Here is a 14,720-nt window from a genome sequence, read left to right as displayed (position 1 = left end):
TGATGGGCTGAATAGCATGCTTCCACACTGTGTAGGGTTTCTCTATTCCGTATATTTAAAACCAACATGATTGCCTTTTTTACTGCTAGCTGTTTAATGCAATTGTAACTTGCCAAGCCATTTTAGTTGGTATCAAGACTCCGTTGATGTCAGACTCAAGTCACATACAGGCATAAACCATTCAATAGCTTTAATTTTGATTAGTAGGAATATGCTGAATGTGATATTAAAAATAAGTATGAGATCTTACTCTTTCCCCCAGTTATGTAATTATGTTTGATAGAACACAATTTAGCTGATTAACAAATGGATGAGATGCTTTCTCATGTTTTAAAAAGCCTCCACTCCTTTGAAACACCAGCAGTGTTCAAAACTAGCAAAGTGCTTCCCTGGCTCTGGTGGGTAAATATTATTTGAACTTGAGAATGAAAAATTATTATTGCAGAAGTATTTATTTAAACACCTAACCCATGCAATCATTGTACGTCTAACACTAAAAATCTCTGTAGCCAGGCTAACTTTATTGGGTTCTCCTTAATGTTTTTCTCTACTAACAACTTGTCCCCATTCAAGACACTGCCACCAGCTGTTGGTAACTGCATCTGTGCCACAACTACCACTCCTCTAGGCACCCCACTTTATTTTGTGAAAAGAGCCTGGCCCCCACAATCAACCCAACGGCCAATCAGAAAATTGCAGATGGATAAAGACTCATTTTATTAGTTTCCTGGGTATTTTGGTGAAAAACTGATCACATCTTTGACAGAGCTAGAACTAGAGGATATAGTTTGTCTTGAGCATGAGCTCATGTAATCATCTCATTAGAAACCTTTAAAAGTAATGTTTCAACTATCAGTGACTAATTCAGAACTGGGAATGAACAAAACTGATAAACTGGGAGTTAAAAATTGTTTCAGACATAGTAGGAACTGCAGATGCTGGAGAATCTGAGATAACAAGGTGTAGAGCTGGATGAACACAGCAGGCCAAGCAGCATCAGAGGAGCAGGAAGGCTGACATTTCGGGCCTAGACCCTTCTTCAGCAATGGGGGAGGCGAAGGGGGTTCTGAAATAAATAGGGAGAGAGGGGGAGGTGGATAGAGGAGAAGATCGGTGGAGAGGAGACAGACAGGTCAAAAAGGCGGGGATGGAGCCAGTAAAGGTGAGTGTAGGTGGGGAGTTAGGGAGGGGATAGGTCAGTCCAGGGAGGATGGACAGGTCAAGGGGGTGGGATGAGGTTAGTGGGTAGGAGATGGGGGTGGACCTTGAGGTGGGAGGCAGGGACGAGCTGGGCTGGTTTTGGGATGCGGTAGGAGGAGGAGAGATTTTGAAGCTTGTGAAGTCCACATTGGTACCATTGGGCTGCAGGGTTCCCAAGCAGAATATGAGTTGCTGTTCCTGCAACCTTCGGGTGGCATCGTTGTGGCACAGCAGGAGGCCCAGGATGGACATGTCGTCTGAGGAATGGGAGGGGGAGTTGAAAAGATTCGCGACTGGGAGGTGCAGTTGTTTAGTCCGAACCGAGCGTAGGTGTTCTGCAAAGTGGTCCCCAAGCCTCCGCTTGGTTTCCCCGACGCAGAGGAGGCCACAATGGATACAGCGGATGCAGTATACCACATTAGCAGATGTGCAGGTGAACGTCTGCTTGATGTGGAAAGTCTTCTTGGGGCCTGTGATGGGGGTGAGGGGGGAGGTGTAGCACTTCCTGCGGTTGCAGGGAAAAGTGCCGGGTGTGGTGGGGCTGTAGGGGAGTGTGGAGCGGACAAGGGAGTCACGGAGAGAGTGGTCCCTCCGGAAAGCAGATAAGGGTGGGGAGGGAAAAATGTCTTTGGTGGTGGGGTCGGATTGCAGATGGCGGAAATGTCAGAGGATGATGCGTTGGATCCGGAGGTTGGTGGGGTGGTACGTGAGGACGAGGGGGATTCTGTTTTGGTTGTTATTGTGGGGAGGGGGTGTGAGGGATGAGTTGCGGGAAATGCAGGAGACACGGTCGAGGGCATTCTCGACCACTGGTTGGGGGGGGGGTTGCAGTCCTTGAAAAACAAGGACATCTGAGATGTACGGGAGTGGAATGCCTCATCCTGGGAGCAGATGCGGCGGAAGTGAAGGAATTGGGAATAGGGGATGGCATTTTTGCAGGAAGGTGGGTAGGAGGAGGTGTATTCTAGGTATCTGTGGGAGTCGGTGGGCTTGAAATGGATATCGGTTTCTATGTGGTTGCCAGAGATGGAAACAGAGAGGTCCCGGAAGGAGAGAGAGGTATTAGACATGGTCCAGGTGAACTTAAGGTTGGGGTGGAAGGTGGTGACGTGGATGAACTGTTCGAGCTCCTCGTGGGAGCACGAGGCGGCGCCGATACAGTCATCAATGTAACGGAGGAAGAGGTGGGGTTTAGGGCCAGTGTAGCTACGGAGGAGGGATTGTTCCACGTAACCTACAAAGAGGCAGGCATAGCTTGGGCCCACGCGGGTACCCATGGCCACCCTCTGTCTGTAGGAAGTGGGAGGAATTGAAAGAGAAGTTGTTGAGGGTGAGGACGAGTTCGGCTAATCGGATGAGGGTGTCAGTGGAGGGGGACTGGTCAGGCCTGCGGGACAGGAAGAAGCGGAGGGCCATTAGGCCATCTGTATGGGGAATGCAGATGTATAGGGACTGGACGTCTACGGTAAAGATGAGGTGTTGGGGACCAGGGAATTGGAAGTTCTGGAGGAGGTGGAGGGCGTGGGTGGTGTCACAGACGTAGGTAGGGAGTTCCTGGACCAAGGGGGAGAAAATGGAGTCAAGACAGGTGGAGATAAGTTCAGTGGGGCAGGAGCAGGCGGAGACAATGGGTCGACCAGGACATTCAGGTTTGTGGATTTTGGGAAGGAGATAGAAGCGGGCGGCGCGGGGTTGGGGAACAATGAGGTTGGAGGCTGTGGGTGGGAGGTCACCTGAGGGGATGAGGTTGTGGATGGTTTGGGAGATGATGGTTTGGTGGTCGGGGTGGGGTCATGATCAAGGGGGCAGTAGGAGGAGGTGTCAGAGAGTTGTCGCCTGGCCTCGGTGATGTAGATGTCAGTGCGCCGTACTACAACTGCGCCTCCCTTGTCCGCGGGTTTTATGGTGAGGTTAGGATTGGAGCGGAGGGCTGCACGTTCTGCGGGGGAGGAGGTTGGAGTGGGATAATTGGACCATTTATTCGTTGGCCAAATACTGAAGCCAAGTATAACCAGCTAACTTAACTTTGACCGCATATACAATCAGCTTGTGTCACTTATTGTTGAGCTGGAAGGTAGTTAGCCAGGACTGCTTTATGAACTGGAAGGAGTGATAGGTACACTGTAATCCCCATCCTGTTGTCACATTTGAACATGTCCCATTGTTTAAGCTCCTGATCATTATCTGCAGATGCTCCAACACATGCTTGCTGAAATTCATGAATCAGATTTTACCAATTGAGTACCTGCCATAATTGTCTTTTGCCACTCAGCCAATTTGCTAATCAGGTCAATTTTTGCTTTTGGATCAGTAGGATTCAATTTTAATCAATCGTTTCTTACAGTGGCCTTCAGGAAGTTCTCCCCAGACATTGTGTCCACTACTTTAGTCATCACTTCAGAAAGTTAATCATATTCAGCAGGAATGACTTATCCTTTACAAATCCATTCAGGGGCTCTCTGATCAGCTGAAAATTTCCAAGGCCTTCAGTTACCAAATCCTCGGTTAAAGACAGTAGTAACAAACATTAAGTTAATTGGGTGCCTCCCCTCCACCCACCTTAAATAATGAAGTAATGTGCATAATTTTTCAATTCATAGTCAAACAGCAACTGGTCTGTGCCAACCAGATATCCTAATCAGACCTAGTCCCATTTGCTAGTATTTGGCCCATATCCCTCTAAGGCCTTCCTATTCGTATACCCATCCAGATGCTTTTTAATTATTGTAATTGTACTCGTCCTCCACCACTTTCTTTGGCAGCTCGTTCCATACATGTACCACCCTCTGCAAGTAAACGTCACACCTCAGATCCTTTTCAAATCTATCTTTTCTCTCTCACCACAACCTATGCCTTCTAGTTTTGGAATTTCCCAACCTAGGAAAAAGACCTTGACTATTCACCTTATCCATGCCCCTCAATTTTTTGAAATATTGTGTACATCTCCATCTTAAAGACATGATGCTATCACAGATTCAAGTATGTCCCAAAGTTCCATAAGTGAAGTCTATGCCTGTTATCAATGTCACTTTGTCATTATTCTCTTCATCATCATTTGAGAGTCTGTTCCTGATTCAGTATCAGTTTAGGGCAGCACAGTGGCTAGCACTGCTGCCTTGCAGCACTAGTGACCTGGGTTCGATTCCACCCTCAGGTGACTGTCTGTGTGGAGTTTGCACATTCTCCCTGTGTCTGTGTGGGTTTCTTCCAGGTGCTCCGGTTTCCTCCCACATTCCAAAGATGGGCAGGCTAGGTGGATTGGCCATGCTAAATTGCCTGTAGTGTTTAGGGACGTGTAGATTACGTGGGTTATATGGGGATGGGGATGGGGATGGGGATGGGTCTGGGTGGGATGCTCTGAGGGTGGATATGGGCCCAAGGGCCTGTTTCCACACTGTAGGGATTCTATGATTATATTTGCAGTCTGCTGACCACCACATGTGGTATAAATGAATCAAAAATAATTATTCAAAATGACTACTATTTCCATGTTTTTTCATTGCTGGCATAATTGTAAACTAAGTTTTCAAGCAAGTCATTGGTCCAGACTACTTTTTCCTACTTTTTTTGTTTTCTGCGTATCTGACACATTTCTTTGCATCCTTTACAAATCTCACTGTTTTAACTTTGGCTTTTCTTTGCATCTTTTCCTATTTTCCAGGATCAGTACATTTTTGGCATTTTTTTAAAAAAGTTTTTAAGTTTATGTTCCCTCACTTTTTCCACTGAATCTGTAAAGCAAGATGAGTGTTCTACTATGAGCTATAGCAAATCTTTCTCCCCCATTTATCTTTAATAGGGAAATCTTCTCATTGTTCCTCTTTGCCATTAAAATATTCTGCACCATCCGTGATAACCTTTACCCTAGCACCACACAAGATTCAATAATTGCAAAAACACTCGTAGCAATTCCCATATCAAATTCTACATTTCGCTGTAACAAGATTGTAAAGCTTCTATAATTATGTAAAAGGGAAAAAGATAAGCAAAAACGTATGCAAGTCCATTATAAGTAGTGTCAGGACAGTTTGTGACTGGGAAAAAGGGAATGGCAGGCACCAAACCATTAGTGCTTCAGACAATGTTTCCTTTTCCCTCAAGTGAGAATTACACTTGACTCAGTCTGTTCCATTGTCGACATTTCCAGATTCTTCTCTCACCCCAAACTCTGGGGATTTCCTTGGTGTCACTTTCCACCCAAGAAGCTTTCAGTGCCACTAACTCCACTAGCAAACATTTTCCCTTTTCAGTATCCAAACGGTGATTAACTCTGATTTGAAGAGTGCGCTGAGGAGTCAATGACATCAACCTATCTACTTTCCTGAGCAAGGAAATGTAATAGCTGCCCTGCTCCCAACTGAGAGAGACAACCACTACTTGGAGATGAAACAGCAATTTACTGCCTTAAAATCTGTACTTCTTTCCTCTCCAAAGAAAACAGTCCTAGCAGATATAATAGAACTTTTCAGTATCATGAGGCAACTGGAAAAACTGTACGGGAAAAAACTGTTTCAGAGATAGTAGGAACTGCAGATGCTGGAGAATCTGAGATAACCAGGTGTAGAGCTGGATGAACACAACTGGCCAAGCAGCATCAGAGGAGCAGGAAAGCTGACGGGTCTGGACCCGAAACGTCAGCTTTCCTGCTCCTCGGCCTGCTGTGTTCATCCAGCTCTACACCTTGTTACATCAGGGAAAAACTGTTCCTGCTCTATTCAGGATCAGAGATTTTCCGCATAGCAAGTTGTTAGAGCCTGGAATGCAATGCCTGGAAGTGTGATGGAGAGGGCATAGTTTGAGGTGAGGAAAAAATGGTTTCAAGGAGATTGAAGAAATTTCAAAGGGGGTGATAGATACAAGAAACGTGCTGCCTGAGAGGATGTACTGTCACAACATTTAAGAAATATCTGGGATGAGTACTTAAAAATGCCGGGGCATAGTTGGCAATAGACAAGTGAAGGTAAATGGGACTAGTGTAGTATTGTGTTTGTTAGCGTCGACATGGTGGGCTAAAGAGCCTGTTTCCATGCTGTATGATTCTATGCTATGAAATTATCTAAACATGAATAAAAGAGAGGGTCAGAGAGAAATGAAGAAGTTGCCACCAATTCAAAATGCACAGGACACAGTGGGCCCAAAGGCTTCCTCCTGGACCAATTCTGTGGCAATGTGGTTTCTTCTACATTGAGGAGGTCAAACAGGTTAAGTAATTGCATTGTGGAACACCTCCATTCAATCTGCAAGCTTGATGCTGAGATTCTGGTCACCCACCATTTTAATTCTTGGCCTCCAATACTGTTCTAATGAAAGACAATGCAAGTTCAGGGAACAACACCTCATCTTTCAAATCAGGCATTTTACAGCCTTCATACTCTATCAATTTCAGACCGTAAATACTGCTATCCAGATAGCTGTTGATGATTTCACTATTGCCGTGTTTACCTCCTCCATTTTGTATTTCACTTGTGCCATTATCATCCCCTTTTGCCTTGCTCTTTTATCCTTTGTCAGTTAATCCCTCATCATTTAACCTGTCCTACCTTCCACCTGATTACAGATTTGCCCTTTTCTTCTTTCCACCCTCCCCTTTTCCCTATCTCAATACTAGAGACATAACACTTTGCCAGTTTGAATATGCTGCATAACCCAAATATTTTTAGCATTTCCTGCTGCTTTTATACTTGACTAAAGTTACTGCTTTTCAAATGTAAAAATTGTCTCCCATTTACAATCACATGTTAAAGTACAGGCAGGGAGTTCATTCATGGATTTCAGTACTGCAATTATTGGAGGAACAGTTACTCTACAAAAGGTTCTAGGTCCAATCCCAATCTGATTCTTCAGTCTAAAGCCAAGGGATGCTATATTGTCAGAGGTATTCTCTTTTGGCTGCTGTGTGTAAGTGAGCTCAAAACTGAAGTGGGAGTAAAAGAGAGGCTGTAACATTAGCACTCAAAGATTGGAATAGCTGAAGGAACATTACATACTTTTATTGTGGATGTATTTCATCAGTCTTTAAAATATTGGTCTGAGTTAAACCATGTACAGCCCTAACCAACAGTTATTACAGACAGATTACTATGCAAATGTCAATTGTTCCATTGACAGGAAAGCTAGGGGTTCTAATAAGAAGTTTTAAAATTCCATTTAGCCATGTTCTAGAATATCAGTTGTGAAAATTGTTTAGTGAGTGTGCAATGTTTTACAAACACACAAAACATTTTCATATTTAAATGCAGTTAACAATATCTTATACATATTTAGTCAGCTGAACTTATTTTAAGAACTGACATGTGAAGACTAAACACTACTCCCTTGACATCTAATCTCTTTTACAGTGTATCTTGTGAATTTATTACATTTTCAGCGAAATCAATCAGAAACAAGGAATTTCATAGAGTACTTTAATTGTGTATTGAAAAATAAATTACAGGAAATAACTTTAAAATGCAACAGAAGACAACTGAATTTCACAAATAACATTCCCATTGCTTTGCCATAAGGGGTGGGACTGCAGTGCTCAAGGCAGGTAATATCACAAATATATCAAAACCTCAAATTTGGTGCACTTATGTTTACATCAATCACAAATAACATTCCTTTACATAAACTGCACAGAGCCTACCACTGTACCAGATTTTGCCATTAACTACAAAAACTTTGATACAAAATTTGGTATTTATATATTTATATTTAATATACATGCCCCACCTCTATGATTTGATAGAAAATTAAATTTTAAAAAATGCACTGTACAGACAATGCTAACTGGTAGCTACAGGAAACAGTTCTTTTTGGATGGCTTACCCCCCTCCCCCACAAAAAAAATGAAAAAGGCATACTGGATGGACTAAAGTGGCAGTAGTGAAACGGTTAAACTTCCCAGCAGTTCGACTGTCACTGTTCATACAACTGTTCTAGGGCTGCTTTCAGGAAAAAGGCGAGGTAAGCTTCAATTACCCCCATCTAATAGTAATCTTGTCCTCAAAATAATCCAGTGGCTTGTGTAGTTTGGATTCATGCAATGTGTAATACTGGTAATACAAGCAAAAGCATTAACAAAAAAATGAATTGGCTCATTTCAAGCTCAACTATGCTTGGCTACCTCAATGATCCCATTGATTTATCTGTACAGTATACTACAGTGCAAACCAGCCTTTCACAAGACCCAAAGAGGAAATTTGACTAGTGTTCTTATGTCAACATTCAAATTACAAATGTCACAACTCCTGTTTGATCTTGTTTAGCAATGCAACTACCTATCCACTGAAAAAACCATCTCCATGAACATTTCCTTCTTCGTTCTTCAGACCTTTTTGGCAGTGTCCAGTGAAGTTGGGCCTTTCACTTCAAAATCTACGCAGACTAATTTTAAATTGATTCAAAGTCTGTAACCTATAGCAAGCACTTGACACCAATAGAACCAGACAAGGGATTGTCAGTTCGTCTTTAATTTGGTATGTTGGGAGCCCTGTTCAGTCAAACCTGCTTTGATGGAGTTTGCTACAGTCTGTCTTATGTTGTCCTCCATCAAATTGTCACTCAGTGGCTTCAACACCTGTAATATGGGAATGTTAAAAGAAAGAAAGGGAGACTTAAAATGGGGTAACCAAAGACACACTATCAACAGAAGAAAAACAGTAATACTATATCTGTTAAATATTCTCCCATTAAATAGTTGCAAAATAGCTACAAGAATGTTGGATAGAAAGGAATGATGAGGAAAGATGGAATGTGAAACTAAATTCAACCCTGTGCATTAAAAGAGAAAAGAATTGTTAAGTGGAAAAATTGCTGGACCACAGCAGCCTGCATTATTCTGGTATATAATACAAGGGGTAATACATGGTTTTATATATTAAACCAAAAACACAAAATTAAATGGTCTGAAATGATGACACATTTACCACAATTCTTCTTCACGTGGGTCTGCCTGTCCTCTTAACAGTCACTTAAGAAATGAGCAGTTCTGCACTTTACGTTATTGAATTTGCTGTGAACATTTATAACTTGTTACACAACAAGACCCTGACAAGTGAGTAAATGTCCACATTCCCACACCCTCCAAAAGGACATGATTAAAGCACAACAGCTAGTTTTTCTTCTTGTTGTTGTTTGATGAAAGTCTCAGTGTTGATGTAATAGAACGATGTACCACTCTACTTCGAGCTGAAGTGAACAGCTTGCATAATACCTAAAACAAGGAGTTGTTAATTAGTGATCTCCAAAGCACTCAATTTGCCAAATTAGTTATCAACTGGGAAGACCGCAATATGTCAATAAAAAAGATTCTGTTTGTGATATTAAATCAAAAACAAGGTTTTCACCTTCTTTGGACTCCTCTGGATTGCATAAAAGAGGAAAAGGAAGAAAATAAGAGTCAATGCATGTAGTAATCAGTGCCGACAGGGCATGACTAGGGATCAAAAGATTACTTCAGAAGGAATACAAAATAACAACCATCAGAACAGATAATGCAGCAACAGCAGATACTGTGAGCTTTCCTCCAAGATGGATTATTATTAAATCGTTTACATTGGGACATTTGATAAGTACAGGCTCAATTATCACCGAGTTCCAAAGCTCTTTCCCAGGTTTGGTGCATGTGCCTCAACTGTCAAAAACAAACTACTTATGAATCCTTGTCTCATTTCCCCATTGCATATTTCAGTTGGATAATCATTTATTTGGTTTAAAGTCATCATCTCATCTTCACTCACAATATTGAGCAAATCAAAATGTACAAAAAGGAAAAATTAAAATTGGTTTGAAAAACTGAATTAGGACCTCATGGCTTGTCGAGTATGTCTCCCAAAATCAGCTCAGTGTTATCCTGTAATTTGCTCAATCCTGGTGTGTTCTGCTCACAAGTCACTAATTGCACTTTGAAACCAACTACAAGCAAACCCAGAGCAACATGCTGTGGGAAAAATACCAATTTGCCATACGCAGTTCATGGCAGCAATAGGGAACTTGCACCTCAAAGATCACAGACAAACAGCAAAGCTGAACCGTAGCACAGGATGTCAACGTTCCACATGTAGATGACCAATGTCCTTTCACCTTTAAAAATCCAGTCATTTGTCTCCCTCAGCTTTCTTATTCAGCCTCATATCCTTCAGTCTTGTGTTTACTCATCTATGCTGTGGAGTCTGTAACTACAACTAAACTAAACGCTGTGCAATTTACCTTACATTGATTTGGATTGTTCAAAGCATCGATATTTCATTTGAGACTCTCAACAAGCAGAACAAAAAGGAAAATAAATTTGTGAAGCATGTGTTTGAAAAAAAAATCAGCTATATTTAAAACAAATGTATGTCAAATCGTCCCATCACAAAGAAATAGCATGACGCAGAGTTATTTTAATCAATGCAAATGTTGCATTAAACATTCTATTTTAGTACTGGAATGACGTACACAACTAAATCTTTAAACTAATTTAGTAAAGGATAATTTCCAGATACAGAAATTCCATTAAGCTGGTGTGGTTCGCTGAATGGAAAAAAAAACATGAGCCACTAAACTCAAGTACTTTAGGATGGATAATTAGTTTTCTAATTTGTTTATCTGGATCACTCTCTAGCTGTACGCAGTACAGGTGGAGAAGAATATAACACCCTTGACTCAGTTAGTTACAATGGTCACCAAAAGTGGTGAGTTTCAGAGATTTAAACCCACAATCTGGGTTGGCACTCCAGTGCACTTTCCGATCATTTTTCCAATCTTCCAGGTGAAGTGTTAAACCAAAGCTTTTCCTTCCTTGTTGATGGACATAAACAATTTCCATAACATGTCAGGATGGTCATGGGAAAATAGGACAGCACTGTTCAGGCAGGGAACTTCAAAAGGAAGTAAGTTGCAGATACTACGGGCCTGAAATGCTGCAACTATTATTTCATTAAGTGGTGCAGCAATAGAAGGTGAGATGATCAAAATCGGAGTGAAGAAAAGCCTTTATTCCAGGTTTGTCTATTAAATCTGTAGATGACTCTTACAGTGGCATTGTCCTTGCCTGAGCCAGAAGGTACAGGTTCAACTCCCAGCTGCCCTGGAGGTGTGTAATAACATATCCAAATAGAGTGGCTCGAAATAGTTATCTAATAGATCTGGCAAATGCAATTCAAAAGATTTTTTTTTAAATTGCCATCTAATTTTGTTAGACAGACATTTAGGAAAGAAGCAGAGGAGTGATGGGAAGGAGATTGCCAACAGGTGTTAAATATGGTTCGAGAATTAACATATGCTTGTTAATCAGCAACAGTAGCGCATAGTTATGAACATGTACCCAAATAATTTAAAGCAATGCCTTTAGAAAGTACCACTTAAACTGTTCACTAGCTAAGATTGTAATCAACATTAAAAGTCATACAATAATCAAAAATGATCAACATTATTTAAACTAGGGACTGTTCTCTACATTAAACTATACACCAACATAGTGGCAATAAAGGGAGGGAGGGCTGTGGAGGAAGTGTACTCACCTGTTCCCATATAGTTTCAGCCACTTGATCAATGATTGTTCCAAATTCTCTGAATTCACCAGAATACTTTGTGTAAGCCCAGGTGCAGAGGGATATTAGAGCTATTCCCATCACAAGATTGCATAAAGAAGCTATCGAGTTCAAGCCAATAAATCCAGTCACTCCTGAGATTATGTACATGGTAAACATCACAGCAAAAAGTGTGGCGGGTGTGCGGGCAGCATAAAAAATATTTTTGCTGTCATTGTGCTTTACAAAGTTTGCGTAGTTCTCATCCATTTCTTGTTCAAGCTGTTCTTGATAGCGCTGACAGAATTCTTCCCCACCCATTTTCTTGACAGATCGAAACTGCTTGATAGAAGCCACTTTCAAGTTCAGGTGTTGCTGCTCCAGATCTGCTGGCGCTATGTAAGGCTTATCTCCCCCACAGAACTGCAAGGACAAACATATTTACAATGCTTGAATATAATGTTATTTTCTAGGCACATTATGATGTTTAGAATCTACAGGTGCAACACAAGTGACATTTTCTCCACACTACTTAAGCCAAAGTTCTCTTCGCCAAAGTGCAAGGAATGTATTGCATAAAATTCAAAACTAGTTCTGCTTTTAAACCAGTAGATTTACTGACCTCCAGTGCTAATGGGTACAATGAGTCTATTTTGGGGTAGGACATATATAAAATAACAAGCAATAACAATCTGTGCATTAACTGCTGAGTTCAAAGAGAAAGTGTCAAACACGTGTCAGGAGTTCATTCATTGTTCATGTCCTTATTTGGACATACTCAGATCCATTTTAATTTCTTGCTTTAACAGGCAGAATGAAAATTTACAGTCAGTCAAGAATTATCTACCTATAGCCCCATTTTCTTCCACAATCACTGGCACCATCCCACTCCAGTGTTATCTTATCCACAAAAGATTGAAATACTATAAAGTTATTTAACACTTTTAAAATCTTTAAATTTAATTGGAAAGGGCTTCAGATTCTGTACACTTCAATTAGGAATAGCACGCTAGTTGATCTATCCACACTTATTTCAATGAGTAACACTGTGATGAAAGGTTTATAATTGTGTTATATTTTGGGATTTGTATTTCAAAATTGATATTGTATTTCAAAATATGATGTCAGAGAGTTCTTCAGTGGTAATGTTTTACAAAAAAAAAGGTCAGGATGTAATTTTGTAAGTGGCATCTCCAAGAAAGCATATGATTGCCATTGACTGCCTGGAAGAATTCCTACTCATAGAAGGAGAAGCAAGTCACATCCAGTCACCTCAGCAGAAGCGACATCTAGTTTGTGAAATTTCTCAGCCAGGACAGCTTGTACAGAAAAGTTTTCAATTTGGTAGCCTAAACTTTCTCAGTTCTACCAGAATTGAGTGGGCCTTGTCACATCAGACTTGGAAAGAAATTAAAACAAAAGGTCCCAGCAACCCAAGGGAAGTCTGGAAATTTAGTCTTTTAAGATTCAAAAAGCTGGGCTAAGAGTGACATTTCTCTGGAATTCAGCATTTGTAACATTATTGGGGAACAGGTTGAAACTTTATTTGGAGGTTTGCGGTAAGATCTTTCCTACTGATATGTATAAATAGCTTTATTTATTTTTTATTATAATAAAATTCATTCAGCAGCCTCTTTTGATTAAGATAACATAACTAATCACCATAGAAACCAACTGAAAAAAATTAAACACATCAAGCCAACTTTCATTCCAGAACCTGACTTATCCGGATTTACCATCAACTTAGATCATATTAATGAACATCATCTCTCTTGTTCACTGCCAGTGCCTTCAGTCAAAATACTTAAGAGTATTTATTGGTACCACTAGAAATTAGGTCTTTTGGTATGGCAATGATTCACATTCATACTTAACTCATTGGCATTATAAAGTACCAGGAAAGAGTCTTGCTAACCACAGGAAGCTCAATGAGATCAGGGAAGTTTTGTAGCCCAACACTGTATATCAGCACTTAGCACATATTCCTTAACATCTTTGTCTACCAGATATCAATCTCAAGTTTAAAGCTGACAAAGTATCACCTGCCATTTGTGGAAGAGTTCCAAACACCTACCACTCTTTACACATTTTCTAATTTCACTCCTGAAAGGCCTTCAGTGTTTATAGTTTTTCACCATTTTGAAAGTACACTTTCTTTGTGTCCTAAGTGAAACCTCAGGTTTGCCTACATTAAAATCAATTGCCACAGCATTATCCAGTTCATGTATAAAAACAACTTTGTAATTTTAGATTCTATTTATACTGCTTACAGTGCCACCTATTTTATGCCTGAGTGAACTTGGATATATGCATCTCCAACCAGCCATTCAATTCACTAATAAAGACCTTAAATAGCTGATACCCAGTAAGTCCCTGTGGCACACTAATCACAATCAGACCAATTTGAGTATCTGATCATGTATCACTACTCCGTCCCCAGCCAATTTCCTAACCCTGTCTATAATTTGTCACAATTTCATGAGCATCAACGTTAACTGACAGCCTCAAGAATTTTATACAGACTTCTAGAAGGCATCTTATAAGACTAAGACATTCTCCTGTGCACTATTTAAGTCACTTCAAAATATGTCAGATAACAACCAATGCTGGCGATCACAGCGGGTCAGACAGCATGTTAACATTTTAAGTCTAGATGACTGCTCATCAGAGCTGAAGTGAAGTGTGGAGGGGGCAGCATTTATGCTGGGGGGGTTATAGAGTGCTGGGGTAGAAAAGATTTTGATAGTTCAGATTAATTGATCGGAATGTGAGAACGACAGAACTATGATGTGTCTAACTGCCAGACTTATGATGTTGATAGTTCAGATTCTTTTAAATCTGGCAGTTAGACAGATCATTGTTCTGCCATTCTCAAATTCCGATCACTTAATCTGAACCATCAACATCTTTTCTCAGAGATAGTAGGAACTGCAGATGCTGGAAAATCTGAGATAACAAGGTGTAGAGCTGGATGAACACAGCAGGCCAAGCAGCATCAGAGGAGCAGGAAGGCTGACGTTCCGGGCC

The 14,720-nt window shown here is 40.9% G+C and overlaps 1 protein-coding gene across 5 annotated transcripts in view; it reads right to left on the bottom strand.

The window, feature by feature from the left end:
- Window positions 1-7,590: 7,590 nt before the first annotated feature.
- Window positions 7,591-14,720, bottom strand: part of LOC109910972 (atlastin-2-like) — a 75,804-nt gene continuing 68,674 nt past the window's right edge. For 3 of the 5 annotated variants that reach the window (XM_048600672.1, XM_048600673.1, XM_048600676.1), the window contains exons 12-13: window positions 11,685-12,116; window positions 7,591-8,758 (exon numbers count right to left, since the gene is read on the bottom strand). In XM_048600672.1, the coding sequence (XP_048456629.1) occupies window positions 8,639-8,758; window positions 11,685-12,116 (552 nt within the window). In that variant the 3' untranslated portion in view covers window positions 7,591-8,638. Of the gene's footprint in view, window positions 9,395-11,684; window positions 12,117-14,720 lie in introns of all 5 variants that reach the window. The other 2 variants (XM_048600674.1, XM_048600675.1) reach the window with 1 other exon arrangement.

Source organism: Rhincodon typus, chromosome 9, assembly GCF_021869965.1.
Source record: "Rhincodon typus isolate 14 chromosome 9, sRhiTyp1.1, whole genome shotgun sequence".
NCBI lineage: Eukaryota > Metazoa > Chordata > Chondrichthyes > Orectolobiformes > Rhincodontidae > Rhincodon > Rhincodon typus.
The sequence above is the reverse complement of the archived record's forward strand: the minus strand, read 5'-3'. Positions and strand labels throughout refer to the sequence as shown.